At 37.6% G+C, this 16,410-nt stretch overlaps 1 protein-coding gene across 5 annotated transcripts in view; it reads left to right on the top strand.

The window, feature by feature from the left end:
- Positions 1 to 16,410, top strand: part of ATAD2B (ATPase family AAA domain containing 2B) — a 129,429-nt gene that overhangs the window by 82,407 nt on the left and 30,612 nt on the right. For 4 of the 5 annotated variants that reach the window (XM_079791803.1, XM_079791806.1, XM_079791805.1 and 1 more), the window contains 3 exons: positions 6,265 to 6,450; positions 9,655 to 9,790; positions 15,323 to 15,519. In XM_079791803.1, the coding sequence (XP_079647929.1) occupies positions 6,265 to 6,450; positions 9,655 to 9,790; positions 15,323 to 15,519 (519 nt within the window). The remainder of the gene's footprint in view (positions 1 to 6,264; positions 6,451 to 9,654; positions 9,791 to 15,322; positions 15,520 to 16,410) is intronic. The other variant, XM_079791804.1, reaches the window with a different exon arrangement.

Below are 16,410 nucleotides of genomic sequence, written 5' to 3'. Positions count from 1 at the left end.
AACATTTCTGGCTTAATATTAAGTAAGGAAATACTTAGGAAGCATTGTAGTAAACTACATGTTGATATTACTGGGATCCTAGAACTATTTTTCCTGAATCCTAGTTGGCACCATTGGGCTAAATTGGTATTCTAACTGCATGCTCTTTAGTCTCTCATATTTCTTGGCTCTTACTACTTTTTTTTTTTTTCTTTGTCATGTGAGTGGAGAGGATAAAGAGAGGTGTCACTTGGTAGTAGAAAACAACAAAAAGACAGTATTTATTGTTTTGGTTGTATTACATTGCATCTAATACACCAAGACATCTCATCTCTGCTTTCACGTGGAGGCTCCTGGGTTAGAAGTAGAGCTTATTTTTGAGTGACCAACAACTGGATGGCCCAGTCTGCCAAGGAACTGAGTCAGAATTTTGCAGTCATGGTAGTAGAAGCTCAGACTTCCTCTGAACACTGGCCAGAGACCAGATTAAATGTCCTGGTTAATCTCTATTTGTATCTTAAGTGCTTATTTAAAATTATTTTAAATTCATGAACCTAATACTGTCTTTAAAAAAAAAATCATCATTATATGATGAAACTGAGGAACTTATTCTTAACTTGTAGAGATTGGCAAACCTGAGTATAAGTTAGGTATAAGTCTTTGGGAAGAGAGAGCATGAGTCAGGTGCTGAAATACTGGAAAGATTAAACACACACCCCTTCTCTCTATACTTCGGTCCTATTTTTCCTTTCTTCTCTTCTCTTTTGCCTTGCTTCTCTTGGGAGCTAGTCCTCCTATAGGCAAGATTATCTCTAAATAAATGTGGAACATAAGGGTTCAGTCTGTGGCTAATCATTATTCTGTGCTCTTTTCCCCAGCCGCTAACATACTTAATATAAAATTGGTTACTAAAACCTGGCTGGTGTGGCTCAGCAGTCGAGCATCAACCCAGGAACCAAGTGTTCCCCAGTTTGATTCCCAGTTAGGGCACATGCCTGAGTATTGGGCTCGATCCCCGGTAGGGGGTGTGCAGAAGGCAGCCAATTGATGATGTTCCTCTCTCATTGATGTTTCTATCTCTCTATCCTCTCCCTTTCTCTCTCTCTGAAAATCAGTAAAAACATTAAAAAAATAAAATTGGTTACTAAATACTGTAACATGAACATGAAAGGTAATCGTAAAGGAAAGAAGTTCTAAATCACCTTTGAAGGGCTTTATTTATATGTATGATAAGATGGAAAGGGGAAGAGCCCTACTTGATATTTCCTTTTTAAATTTTTTCTTATTTTAAAGAGAGAGAGAGGAAGGGGAAGGAGAGACAGAAACATCCATTAGTTGTCCCACTTATTCATGCATTCATTGGTTGATTGTGCCCTGACCAGGCATCAAACCTGCAACCTTGGCATACCCTACGATGCTCTAATCAACTGAGCTACTTGGCCAGGGCCTTTATACTGTGGGAATCATGTTTAATTCTCTGTTCTTAAAATATATCCACATGCACGCATATGTATGACAAAACTTCCTTCTCTTCTTCTGACTGTCTCAACGATTGATTGATATTATTAACTGGGTGAAAAATAGTAGAGGAGTTAGTGTCTGCTGTAGAGTTTTCTCATTGTTTCTTAAGATTTAGTGAGCATAAGAATTTTCTGGGCATGCTTATTAAATTTTCTGATTCCCTGGCTCCACACCCATAGATTCTGATTCATTAAATTTGTGGTGAACCCTAGGAATCTTCACTTTAAATATCCCAGGTGTTACTATTCTAGGTCTTCAGTAGATCCCACTTTGGGAAATGTAGTACTTTTGCTGATCACTGGATACTAGTTAGACATTTATTACTGAAACAATTGCCAGAGTTCACAAAATGGAAGTGTGTGTGTATGTGTGTACATGTTAACTGAGTAATTCATAGTCTTCCAAAGGCTGTAGAAGGGGAATGGAAAACCTTGGTGTAGCCTGGAAGGTTTATAGTTGTTTCATTAAGTTCACGATTGATTATTGAATTCTAAAACAAGGCCAGAGATGTTAGTGTCTGTAGTAAAAGACTTACCTGTATTAACACTCTTAAAAACAACAATAACAACTATGATTTCCCTTTTCTGACATCTTCAAATGTATTTTGTTGCCTTTTGTATTATTTCTATTGTTGATTTAGGCAAAAAGTGATTGATGATTGTGCTGTATTTTATCTTTTTCATTAATACAGAAGTATGATTGAATTGATACATTTATATATGGTCTGTCAAAGCTTTGGCGTTTGGGTCCTATATGATGTTGCATATCATTTTAAATGGTTAATAAGGTCTTTTTTTAGGTGAAAACTTTAGTATTTTTCTTGCCTCAGAAAGAAAAGGTATCTGGAAATGCTCAGAGGAAATCCTTTTTGATTAAGTAGCATTAAGGAACTAATATACTTACCTGTGTGTTTACTTTGGATTCTCGTGTGTTTGTGCATAAGGGTTTCTGGATTTTTCCTAGCAGTCTGTGTATACTTTGGATACTCTTGTGTTTGTGTACATGGCTTTCTGTGTTTTGAATTGTAAACAAATTAAATCATACCGGTCCAGAATGTACCACATTTATAAAAATTCTTGAAGTTTTTAGGCAATGAAAATACCAGAAAAGAAATTTGGGCGATTTAATTTTCATAACAAGTTGATTGGTATTATAACTATTATTCAGAAATCCTAGTATAGTTGTGTTTTATAACAAGCTGATTTTTGTATGCTTGGAAAGAAACTGGTACTTTATTTCTTCATTCCAGAATCTTCATATCCAAAACAGTGCCTTATTTTCACAGAGGTGCTCAATAAATCTTAGGTAAATAGAATATAAATGGAGTAAAATGATATATATGGAGTAAAAATATCAGCAACATAGATATCTATTTTAATATTTTGTAATAACATGGTATAAGGCATTAAATTTATTTTAGCAGTGCTTTTAAATTTTTATAAAAATTGAGAATATTTTAGCCCCCAAGACTTTTCTTTTACTTACGTTGTATCAATTTAGCACATTCATAATACTGTAAATGTGATCAAAACAAATTCTGAAAGTTTATTGATGACAAAAAGTTGTTTTCCTTTCTCTTATACAGCTCCTTTTAGGAAAGTGAAAGCTGTACTGGCTTGGAGCTTTCTGTTTCATTTATATTTGTTTTTAAATTATTCTAGTTTTCACATTCTGAAGGAAATGGCATGGGCTGTATATTCTTTTTATGTATTTATTATATTTTTATTTATTTCAGAGAGAAAGGGAAAGGAAAAGAGAGATAGAAACATCAATGATGAGAGAGAATTATTGATCGGCTGCTTCCTGCACACCCCACACAGGATCGAGCCCACAATCCGGGCATGTACCCTGACCTGGAATTGAGCCGTGATCTCCTGGTTCATAGGTCGATGCGCAACCACTGAGCCGTGCCAGCTGGGCTGTCTATTCTTAATTTTTAAAATATAGTACATTTTTGTGCCCTGAACATTTTATTTTGGCAGCTAAAGTACTGACTTGAAAGTCTAGCTTTTGAGATGATAAGGACTATAGATGCAGTTTATATTATTAGTGTTTCCTTACATGGGTACTTCTAACTTCAGTGGCCTGATTTTTGCCTTTCATATCTTTAATATTCAGAGGAAGTAGTTTGTGATTTTTTAAAAAAACAACAACAAAGAAACAAAACTATGTTATATAAGGGACCATGCTATCTGGGGGCAAGAAGAGGCCAGAAGGAAATGGAGTATATTGTTTAAAGAATCAAAATGAACAGTTCCCCATACACTGATGTTTGTTCATTTTATTTGTGCAAGAGTGCTGGTCATGTCAGAGGTGTTTTGAAACGGTTGGTTCAGTAATTTGGCCTACTGTCTTTTTTTCTCTATAACAGTTTTTCTGTTTTCTACTACACCTTGCACATCCACCAATCCAAGACACCCTGTAGGTGAGTATTTTTCTAGTTATCAAATGGCATCACTTATTCCCAAGACAGTTGCCGCTTCACTAAAACTAGGCTTTATTTTTCTACTTGGAATTATCTGTTTAATTGGTTTCACAGAATGTATCTTATTCCACAACTTTACCAGCAAATTGCTGAAGAGCTGTTTTTACATTATAGAAAAGTCACAATAGGATTACACTTTTTTTCCTGAAATTTTAAATACTTTCTCAGAGTTTGCACCTTTTGAATTTTCATTATGAAAATGGAGTATTAAAACAGATTGAATATATATTTAAAGAAAATATGAAAGTTTATTTTAATACTCTGAGATACCATGGAGCAAAGAATTTAAAAGAAAACTTGTTTTAGTAGTGCTGTTCAATTTTTCTAGAAATTAAAGATGCTTCTTCTCTAAAGGCTTAGGAGAAAAATTTTTGAAAAACCCTCAACTCTGTTAGTGTTGGTGATGCTTATATATATATCTAGTTCAGCCCTGCAAATAAGTTTAAAACACTACAGTACAGCATTATTGAACTCCGGGCTCTGTAAAGTGTTCATTATCCCTTAATCTGGAGTTGCTTTGCCCATACTCTTAACACTTGTTAGCAGTTAGGTGTTCTCAACACATCTTCCAAGAAAACCTAACCTACAAGTACTAGAATGAAAGGCAAAATTCATTTTTTAAAAAGGCTTTGGTTTCTCATCTTCCTGCGCACGTGGTACTTGCATGATTGAATTAGGTAGCTAGTTTGGTGAGGTTTCTCAGTAAGCTATATAGCTTGTTAGTCTTTTCCATGTAATCATCTTTCTCTCCCAGCTGACTCTCCCTAGTTACCAGCACAGAGTGGGAGCTGGAAAGTGACAAAGGCGTCGGTCACTGTCTTCACACATCATGCCTAATTTGGGTGGCATCTAATAATCCTTTTTAAATCAAATGCCTCACTTGCCTTTGTGCTGCTGTGTGGTTCCTTCATTTTGCCGATATTTATGCTTGTTTTTCTCTTATGAATCTTCTACAAGAACTTTGGAAAACAATAATCCTTGGATTTTCAAGATCCAGGATAAGAGGGTGCGTGTTTGCAGAAAAGGTCAAAATTTGAGTCCTGAAGGAGTTGTACTGTACAACTGTTCTGGATTGGTGGATATGCAAATGTTAAAGGAAGGGAAGGAGCAAATATTACTTTTGATGTGAGTGATCATAACATCTACATTTCCAATTTGGGGGAAGCATTTTATTTGAGCATCTTTCATCTGGTTTATTATTAAATTGGCAATATATTTTATTTTATACAGGAGGTTTAAAACTGTGTAAAATGTAATATTTGAAAAATTCATGCAACTGGTAGGCTTCCTCATTAAGAAAAATAATCCTTTTGATTCTTAGAAACGTTTCTATTAATCCTAATCATTTTAAATACTAAATTCTTATTTCTGTATCTTGAACATTATATAGGTTAATTGAAATATGCGTTTTAAAATAAGGAAAAATAGAGAATTTTAGTAATAGAATTCTCTAAATTGAAGAAAGAGAGATTTTTGCACTTATTTTTACACTTGTTAAAAATCTTAGAGATGTCATATTAACCTATGAGAATTTATTGATGGGCTCTTAAGCTGTTGTTGACGTATATGTAAATGGTTGTAGTTATGCTTGGCAGCTTACTGATAGTCAACCTGTTCTTTATTGGTGTTTTTTGGCAGACTGCGGCTGAAGCTACAATAGGACTCTTTTTAATACCTAAGGAAACTTTATCTTGTATTTTCTGACAGAGTGTCTCAGAGTTTTGTGCTAATATATAGTATTTATTGCTCGTTAGAGATGCCAGGGCATTTTGTGACCATTTTGAATTGAAGATTGAATTAAGGTAAATTAGGGAGGTGAAGAAGTGGTTCAGCAGTAGTACGTTAATTTTAGGTCTAGGGTGGTACATTTTGTTTAAAATGTTTATTTCATATGCTTAGTGATTTTAGCCAATGTGCACAAACATGTAAACTATGTCTTCCTTTTTTTGTGCTTACTGATATCACTCTGACGTAGTGACATCCTTATCTCTTCATTTGCAGCATATTTTATAGATAAGTGGAACAGTTTGATACCTTTATATTATTAATATCTACTGAATAGGAATAATAAAATGGCGAAAAATACTTTAGGTGGGGCAAGGGTAGATAGAAACTGCATGGCTTGTGCATCAGACCTCGCACAACTTAAATATTTGGGCTGAAAAGAATTACTATAACAGGTCTGACACATTTTTGTATTTGGGGTTTACTGGGTAGACTTTAGATATTTGGGATCAATATCAGTTTGAATTTTTAATTCCATTCTTTTCCTTAATTAGATTTTTCGTGAAGCTCGAAGAACAGTACCTAGTATTGTTTACATGCCTCACATTGGTGATTGGTGGGAAGCTGTTAGTGAAACTGTGAGAGCAACTTTTCTGACTTTGCTACAAGATATACCATCGTTTTCACCTATATTTCTGTTGTCTACCTCTGAAACCATGTACAGTGAACTTCCTGAAGAGGTAAGAACTGCTTGAATGTTTATCGTTATTATATTGTTTTAAAATAGTTGACCTCACCCTGGCTAGTGTGGCTCAGGGATGAAGCATTGTCCTGTGCACCAAGAAGGTGGCAGGTTTGATTCCTGGTTAGTGCACATACCCAGGTTGTGGATTGATCCCAGTCTGGGCACATGCTGGAGGCAGCCAATCGATGTTTCTCTCTCACATCAATGTTTCTTTATCTCTCTAATTACTATGAAATCAACTGTCAAGATTCATGCCTAGGTTGTACCACTTACTAGCTCTGTGACTTAAACAAGTTAACATCTAAGTTTGTTTCTTTTTTGGTATAGTAGTGATATATTCCTCAATATTGTTGTGAAGATTGAGATAATTCATGCTTAGACCAGAACCCAACATGTATATATATAGCATCTACTAAAGAGACTTTAGCTGTATTGTCATCAATTCCATTATACTTATCCTTCTCATCTGTTAGATTATTTGGTGGGATTTGACCTTCCAGCTTTTTCATTGGCAGCATCATGCTAAGTTGAATATTATGATGATGATGTATATTTTTCAAATCTGATATTTAGCTTTTGAGTTCAAATTCAATTTATATTTAATATATTAAAATCAAAGGTAAAATCACAGTTTTAGAAAAATTAGTATATCAACTCATGTGAATGAAATTGATTTTCAAAAAATTATTTTAATACCCAAGTATTTATGATTTGGTGATTAATGAAACAAAATATTCTATATACATGTGATGAAGTTCTAGTCAGCAATAAATGAATAAACTACTGATAAAGTCTACAGTGTGGATAAACCTCAGTATATGATGCTAAGTGAGAGAAGCTGGACACAAAAGACTACTAGTGGCATGCTATACAGTTTGTAGAAGAGGCAACTCTCTAGAGACAGAAAGCAAATCTCTAGTTGTCGGTCTGGGAGTCTGAATGTGAGGGGATTGATTGCAAATGGGCATGAGGGAAGGTTTTGGAGGTGATGCAAATGTTCTAAAACTGACTTGTGATGGTCGTATAACTGAATTTACTAAAACTCATTGCTCTTGCACAAGGATTAATGAGAGATATTAGAAGGTATGCATAAGTATACCTGGGAAAGTCAGAGAAAGCATCACCCAGAAAGCACCGGCTTGAGTGGAGAGTTAAAAACTGGTTTAGGAAAGAGTGATTTGCATGTACAAAGACCAGTGTGAACCACGGTGAGAGATGAGTTTTACAGGGAATTATACAATACTTGTCTTCTTGCAGCATGATGTTTGAGACTGAGAATGTCAGAAAATAAGTTAGGAGTAAATTGAAAGAAAAATAATTTAGCCTACTTATAAAATGATGGATTCTGAGATGGTTGTAATAACCTGGCAGGAATACCACAGGATTATTGTAGACTTACTTTTGGTATGTTTTATATTCTCAAAGTTTAACACAGTGTTGAAAAATGTTGAGAAGGGAGAATATTTAAAACTGAAAATAAATGTTTTGCTATCTTTGAACAAGATTCTGGTACTTCTAGTGTATTGTGTTCTGTCTATTTTGTCAGGACAGAATTAATGTTAGCTATTTTGGCTATGTTTTGTCTAATGCCTCTTCACTCTTACAGGGTCTCCTCTATGTTTCTCTACCTTTATGGTATCAGAATACTTTCTTATGAGACTCTTTAAGATCTTGATAGCAGGAAGTAAGCCTATTTTCTTCAAGTTTATAACTGCAGTATCTGGCACATAATGGTATTTCGTGGTAAATATGCACACCAGAACTTCTGAAGAAGGGTCAGCAAAGCATAGACCAAAGGGTTGGAGGGAATTGCACAGGAAGGTAGTCTAAAAAAATACTGGAAGGATACAAGGTGAAATTGTATAAACTCTTAAAGGATTTGGCTTTGGGTTGAGGTAAATAAATTCCATTCAAATTTTGAATTCTAGTGTTTACTTTTCATTGATTGTTTCTTCTCTGTCTTAGAATTTTAGAGCTAGGAAAGTCCTTTATAGATTATGTAATCTAGTGTTCTCTATTTATTCATGTTGTGACCTTAAGCTAGTTACTTAAAACCTTTACAAGCCCAAGTTTCATCTTTTAAATGGGATGCCTTCATACCTCATTGTTATAAAGATTAAAATAATATTTATGAAGTTCATAGTCTTCAATTCAGTAAGTGGTTAGACATAACAAATTGAATGGATTGTCTAACGTTTACCACAAATATGTGGCTACGTTTGGGCTAAAATCTGATGTCTTGAATTTTAATCCAGTATTCCCATACTGTCATGGTTGGTACGTTCTCATATTAGTGACTGCTTCCCTTTTTAATTACACTTTCCAGTTTGATGTGAGTTGGGGAACAGAAGAACGAGCTTTACTCATTGAGTACATGCTTGTGCATTACTGTGTGCCAGGCCCTGTGGTAAGGTATAGAAAAACAGACGACTAAGAAATGGACTGTTCTTAGGGAGTTTGGTGTCTAGAAGTAGAAATAGACCTTCTAGAAAAACATAAATTAAGTGTGCAGTCAAATGTGGGTGACATAAAGAGGATTTTAAAAGCTTGCCTTGCAAGGGGGATAGTTGGGGTTAAAGTCTTTATAGAGCAGACGAACACAGGAGAGGTATAGATAATCCAGCTGGAAGAAACTGACTTAATTTTGCTTGGGAGTTTTGCATGGAAGATGGTGTCATTGTGGAGCATTCTGTGAAAAGACCGAGGTATAGTTCATCTGCAATGATACCAGGATTCTAGACAATACAGTGGAATAGACTTGGTATGGAAAGAGTCCAGGAAGGGAAGCCAGAGAAGAGGAAATGCAGAGAAACAGCGGAAGAGCAGGCAGTGTTGGCAACTTGCCAGCTGTCTGTTGTAGGTGCTAGGTAATTACTTTTCAGCTCCTATGCAATAAGCCCTCTGAGATTGTTGCCATCTGACTGTTACATTCAACTATACTTTTTACTATTATCCTCTGACTCTTCCAGCTATAATTTATTAATGACTTGGGCAACTAAATAATTCTTCCATTCTTGTTTAGTCCATGAGGTTGAATTTTCAATAGTATAGCCTGGGACTAGGTTAATTCTAACCCCACATGAATCTTAAATGAAGATTGCAAATGGTACTGGAAATTGAAGAAATTGTAATTGGATATAATAGGTAAGCTTTTAATTCTCTATATATTTAATTTCTTTTTGTGTGTGTTTGTTTATAGGTTAAATGTATCTTTAGAATACAGTATGAAGAGGTCTTGTATATTCAAAGGCCTACTGAAGAAGACAGAAGAAAATTTTTCCAAGAATTGATTCTTAATCAGGCATCAGTAGCTCCACCACGAAGGAAACACGCTGGTAAAGTTCCTAAAGCCTTTAGGAAAATGGGCGTGGGAAGTGGAGTTAAGAGATGCCTTTCTTGGAGTCATTTTAAAATCCATTTCTTTGTGGAAGTGAAGACAGTTTTCAGGTTCTTTTTATCTTTAGATGGACTTATGTAGAGGTGGCATTGTGTTCACCTGATTTGAGATTGGGAAGTACAGCCTCATTGTTACAGCTTTACTAATAGATGATGGTTACTAAAGTGCTCTTGGTAGATTTCACATTCTGAGGCTCAAAAAGTCAAAGAAAAAAAAGCCTTTGGTTCTGTTCTGTTTTAGTCACTTTAAGTACTGAGAACTCGAACTGTCAGTTTGTGAAACACCAGGTGTTGTGCTGATTACTTTGAGGGCCAGGAGCTGATGAGAACATTTGCCTTTTCTGGTTTATTTTATTTATTGATTAAATTTTCAAATATTTATTGAGCACCTATTATATTATATTAGACTAGAGGCCCAATGCACGAAATTTGTGCAAGAGTAGGCCTTCCTTCCCCCGGCTGCCGCCACTGGCTTCCCTCTGGCACCTGGGATCTGGGCTTCCCTCTGGCCACCAGCAGGCACCCAGGACTGGGCTTTCCTTGCAGCCTCGGCCTCGTCTGGAAGGACATCCGGTCTAATTAGCATATTATGCTTTGATTATTATAGATATCTTATGCTACCTAGGCACTTGGAAATCTATCATGGCTTTGTTTTGAGGATTAGTGTTTTCTTAGATTTGGGCTCATAGCATTAAGAGGGGCCTCAAAATTTTTCAGTCCCCTGCCTTAAATAAGGACTACATTCCAAGTAATTCAAATGAGTTTCTTTTTCTAGTCTTAAAGATGTGTAAAAGATAAGAATCCTTACTCAATCTTTCAGCCTCTCTTGGAAAATAATAATCCTATTAGTTAAAAACAAAACAAAAAACTAAGCCTCTTTTCCCTTGTTCTTTTTAAAAAATCTTTATTGTTGAGATTGTTATAGATGTCTCTCATTTTCCCACCATAACCCCCCTTCCCCAACCTGGTTCCCACCCTGCCCCAGGCCTTTACTACCCTATTGTTTGTGTCCATAGGTAATGCATATAAACATATAATGAGATCTTTGTTTAAAATCTTCCCACCCTCTTTCCTTCTGAGAATCGTCAGTCTATTCCATTTCCATGCCTCTGATTCTATTTTATTCAACAGTTTATTCTGTTCATTAGATTTCTTACTCGTTTGTCTTGATTTTTAGATTCAATTGTTGATAGGTATATATTTGTTGCTATTTTGTTGTTCTTAGTTTTGATCTTTTTTCCTTCTTCCTCTTCTTAAAGAATACCCTTCAACATTTCATATAATACTGGTTTGGTAGTGATAAACTTTAGCTTTTTCTTGTCTGTGAAGTTCTTTATCTGACCTTCAGTTCTAAATGATAGCTTTGCTGGGTAGAATAATCTTGGTTGTAGGTTCTTGCTATTCATCACTTTGAGTATTTCTTGCCACTCCCTTCTGGCCTGCATGGTTTCTGTTGAGAAACCAGCTGACAGTCATATGGGTACTCCCTTGTAGGTAACTAACTGTTTTTCTCTTGCTGATTTTAAGATTCTCTCTTTGTCTTTAGCCCTTGGCATTTTAATTATGATGTGTCTTGGTGTGGTCTTCTTTGGGTTCCTCTTGTTTGGGACTCTCTGTGCTTCCTGGACTTGTAAGTCTATTTCTTTCACTAGTTAGGGGAGGTTTTCTGTCATTTCTTCAAAAAGGTTTTCAATATCTTGCTCTCTCTTTTCTTCTGGCACCCCCATAATTAGGATGTTGGTATGCTTGAAGTTGTTCCACAGGCTCCTTATACTGTCTTCATATTTTTGGATTCTTTTTTCTTTTTGCTCTTTTGGTTGGGCTTTTTTTGCTTCCTCATATTTCAAATCATTGATTATCAGAATCCTCTACTCTACTGTTGAATCCCTATATATTATTCTTTATTTCAGTCAGTGTATGCTTAATTTCTGACTGGTCCTTTACTGTTTGTTTTTTTTTTTTTTTTTTGCAGGTTTCTGGAAGTTTCTTGAGTAACCTTATAACTGTGGTTTTGAACTCTATATCCAGTAGTTTGCTTTCTTCCATTTCTTTCATTTGTGACATGTTTCTTAGTCTCCACATTTTGACTGCTTCCCTGTGTTTGTTTCTATGTATTGGGTAGAGCTGCTATGTATCCTTGAGTTGGTAGAGTGGCCTTGGGTAGTAGGTGTTCTATAGGGCCCAGTGGCTCAGCCTCCCCAGTCACCTGAGCTGGGAGCTCTAGGTGCACCTCTTTGTGGGCTGTGAGCACAGTCTTGTTGTAGTTGAGCCTTATTGTTGTTGGTGTCCCTGTGAGGAATTGACCTCCAGGCCAATTGGCTGTGAGGACCAGCTGCAACTACAGTGGGAGAGCTGCTGTGCAAGAGATACCCCCTATGGAGCAGGACTTGCTTCAGTGGGGCTTTGGTGCTCACTGAGTCTGCCCCTTGAGTGTATTGTTTATGGATGTGTAGAGTTGTAATCTGGTATGGTCTGACACTGACTACTGGGTACACTGGCTCTTGGATCTCCAAGGAGGTGCAAAGTCAGCCACTGCCTGGGGCCACCCAGCAGGAGCCACAGAGAGATCTGCAGACTCCTCCTCTTTGTATCAGATTTGGAAGTGCCCAGATGAGGCCCAACTATGAAGCAAGGCAGGCTGGTGCTGGTGCCAGGATTTGGGCCTTTTATTGATAGGTTTGGGGCTTTCTGACCCAGCTGCAGCTTGTTTGAGAGATTTTAGCCTGATGAGCAAGGACAGGCCATTAATATGCAAAAGCTGCTGCACACAGCTTGGGTGGGGTTGTAAATTGGATGAGGTGGTCTTAGGTAATCACCAGGGCGGAGCAAACAGAAATGGCTGCCAGTCAGCCCTGTGACTGGGGAGGTATCAGCATAGGAGCAATGATCCCCGCAAACACCTCTGGCTGGGAGAAAGACACGCCTGAGTTCTTGACCCAATGCCAGACAATCCAGTTCCTCTTCGTATGTGTCTGTGTTCCCTAGAGCCTTACCCTGTTGCTGGAGCTTAGAGGAAGCAGGACCTTGTAAGTTCAATTTGTGGTGCCCGCCTTTTAAGAGGAACAGCTGGGTCTCCAGTAGCCTGTGTGTCACTGAGCCCTAATTCTCACTGGTTTTTACAGCCTGTAATTCTTACTGCCTGTGGGACTTCTTTTCCCAGTTCTGCAACCCTGGCTGGGGGTCTGGTGTGGAGCTGGTACCCCTTGCTCCTCCGGGTGGCCTCCGCAGAGATGATCTCCCTCCCTATTAAACGGCACACGTGGGTGCCAGACCAGCCTGTTCTGCGTCTCTGCACCTCCTACCAATCTCAGTGTGCTTTCTTCGTTACTTTTCTAGTTGTAGGACTTCCATTCAGCCAGCTTTCCAGCGGTTCTACATGATGGTTGTTGTGTATTTTAGTTGTAATTTTGATGTGGTTGTGGGAGGCAGCAAGTACAGGTATTTACCTAGGCTGCCATCTCCACTTGCTCTTTTTTGTTTCTTGTAGCTGTTCTTGTAGGATATTAAATACATCTCCCATCCCTGCCAAGTGTTTGCTTTTCCATATTCATTCTACTTCTTTGTTTTCAACTGGTTATGTCATCCAACACATTATAATGTTACTAGAGGCCCGGTGCACAGATTCGTGCACCAGTGGGGTCCCTTGACTTGGCCTGTGGGGATAGGGCCTAAACCGGCTTTCTGACATCCCCCGAGGGGTCCCAGATTGTGAGAGGGCGCAGGACAGGCCAAGGGACCCCACCAGTGCACAATCGGGGTCAGGGAAGGACTGTGGGAGGGCTCCAGGGTGTGTCTGGCCTGTCTTGCCCAGTCCTGATCGGCTGGACCCCAGCAGCAAGCTAACCTACTGGTTGGAGAGTCTGCCCCCTGGTGGTCAGTGCGTGTCATAGTGACTGGTCAAACGGTTGAACGAATGGTCGGATACTTAGCATATTAGGCTTTAATTATATAGGATGGCCCTTTAGTGGCTTATTTCCACATTTTCTCTGTTTTAATGAACACCTATCAAATGGCTATAGTTGTGAATCCCACCCCCACCCCTGGAAACCTTGGGAAATTCAATATGGAATTTATGCCTAGTGATTATTGGTTGTTGCCTTCTATATTTCTAAGTATTTAAAATACTTCATTATGAAAATGATTCATTTTAATAAAGTGTCTTGCATTCTCCTAGATAATATTTTAGTTCCATAGATCTGTGTTAATGATTAATATAATTCATTTTATTTTTGAGTTGCTTCTGTTGACTTTGATTTTTCATTTTAGAGGCTATTTGAAATCAACAAGAACCCTTAGAATTTTAATCCTGATCTTCAGTATGTTACAAGGAAAGTCTTTTAAGGAAGTAGAGAACTGTAATTTGAAAAGTTAATACTTTACCTTTCAAGGTTTTTTGTTTTCTTTGGGGGGAGGTGGTAGATAGTATACCACATATTTTATATGTAACTAGCGTTCCCGTTGCAGGAAAAATCCTGCAATAGGGTTTCCTGCTGCACTCTACCCCGCCCCGCCTCCGCTCCTCCCTTGTCCCCTGGCCCGCCTTCTCCGCCAGCCCGCCCCGCTCTCCTTCCTTCTCCCCCGGCCCCGCCTCCGCTCCTCCCTTGTCCCCCGGCCCGCCTTCTCCGCCAGCCCGCCCCGCTCTCCTTCCTTCGCCCCCGGCCCCGCCTCCACTCCTCCCTTCTCCCCCTCCCCCCCCGGGCTTGCTTGCTTCTCCTCAGCTTTGCTCCCTTCAGCATCTCTTGGCTTCTTTCTACGCTGTCTTGATATGCAAATTAGCCACCATCTTTGTTGGGGGTAATTTGCATACTCGTCCTGATTGGTTGGTGGGCGTGGCTTGGTTGGTGGACATGGCTTGGGCATAGCGAAGGTGTGGTCAATTTGCATATTTGTCTATTATAAGGTAGGATGCTTTAGACTCGGTTTTCCATCTTCTCACTGTGTCTTTGGAATTCTCCGTTCAGTTTCTACTTTTATTTTGCTCCCAGCAGGTGCCATTTACTATCCATACTTTGTTGTACTAAGAATATGAAGATAGGAGACTAAACTCAGAATTCTTTGGGAACAGGAAGGACCAATTACTTGTTACTTGCCCATTTGACTTTCATGTATATAATAAGGCAACCCCATTTTGATAAGCAGGTTTTAAACAAGCAAATCAGTATACAGTACTTAACTGATGTTGGTTTGAAATATCTTTCATAAGTTGTATATAAATAATGTTTCAAAATCAAATTCTTTAAAATCATATCATTTGCCCTTTAAAGGAGTCCTGTTGTGAGTTATTTTGTAAAGTAAAACTATTCCTTAACATATCTGGTTTCCATTCAAATTTTTACATGTTGGATTTGCATGGCTCACTTATGTTTGGAATTCTCCTTTTCTTAAAAGAACATTGTGAGAGAATGCCAGAAAAGTAATTGAGGTCCTGGCCTTGCCATATTGGAATCAACATTTTCTTCCATTTTCTTTAGGTCTTTGTGCTATGGAAGTGCTTCCTCTTGCACTACCTTCTCCACCTCGTCAGTTATCAGAATCAGAGAAAATTCGGATGGAGGACCAGGAGGAAAATACTTTAAGAGAGTTGCGGTTGTTTCTCAGGGATGTAACCAAGAGGCTGGCCACAGATAAACGCTTTAACATCTTCAGCAAACCGGTGGATATTGAAGAGGTCTTGTTTCAGTAGTGTGCAAACAGTGAAGTTGAACTGGCTAAAAGAAAAAAAAAAAATTGACATCTTTTTTTGGAAGGAAAAAAAAGCAAAGGCATGGATGAATAAATTACCCCTAGCCTGTAAATTTTTAATCCATGTGATAACTACCAATGTCATCAGCAAATATTTGGTGACTTTTGGATGAAATTAGTGTCCAATTTGTATATGTCCTCTTAATTAGCATTGATCTTTGTGATCTCTTATTTTTCAATTTAAGAAGAGGATTGAAAGTTATTTCAGTGAAATGTCCATACTAGACTATTTTTATTCCAGGATAAATTCTACAAGCATAATTGATATTAACCAAACAATACCAGTTGATATGGGCATTTCCCACATTATGTATACTTTATTGAAAGAGGTAGCTAATAAACCTGAAATGTGTCTTTCATGTTTTAGAAATGCCTGTGACTAACATGCTACTTGAAGTTAAGCATATCCTGTGCAGCTAAAATTATTTTTCTCTAAGGATTTTTCTGCTCCTAATGGAAAATTTCTCACTTTCTTTGTGCATTGTTTTGTGTCCTTGTGGGAGCATGGTTTGTGATGATGAGAAAAGAAATTTTCCATTTGGAATCTACTAGAATACTTAGATTAAAATTATTTTTACTTTTTTTTTTATCCTGGGATAATATAGTGTGTGGATGAACACAATATGATCTTTACTGGCCTTCTTCTTATAGTTCAGACTCCATGTTTGAACAGTTTTGGTGTTTTAATTTTTTCATCTCTTTTAAAAATTTGAATTATGAAATGATTCAAAGTTTAATGTTGCATACTCATTATGAAATCTGATCAGATTCATTACCTCATCTATAACTGTGAAAATGAACTATGTCTGCCTCCCTC

The sequence above is a fragment of the Cnephaeus nilssonii genome (genome assembly GCF_951640355.1).
Source record: "Cnephaeus nilssonii genome assembly, chromosome: 15".
In the NCBI taxonomy this organism is placed as follows: domain Eukaryota; kingdom Metazoa; phylum Chordata; class Mammalia; order Chiroptera; family Vespertilionidae; genus Cnephaeus; species Cnephaeus nilssonii.
Note: the sequence above shows the minus strand (reverse complement) of the source record. Positions and strands in the feature narration are given on the sequence as shown.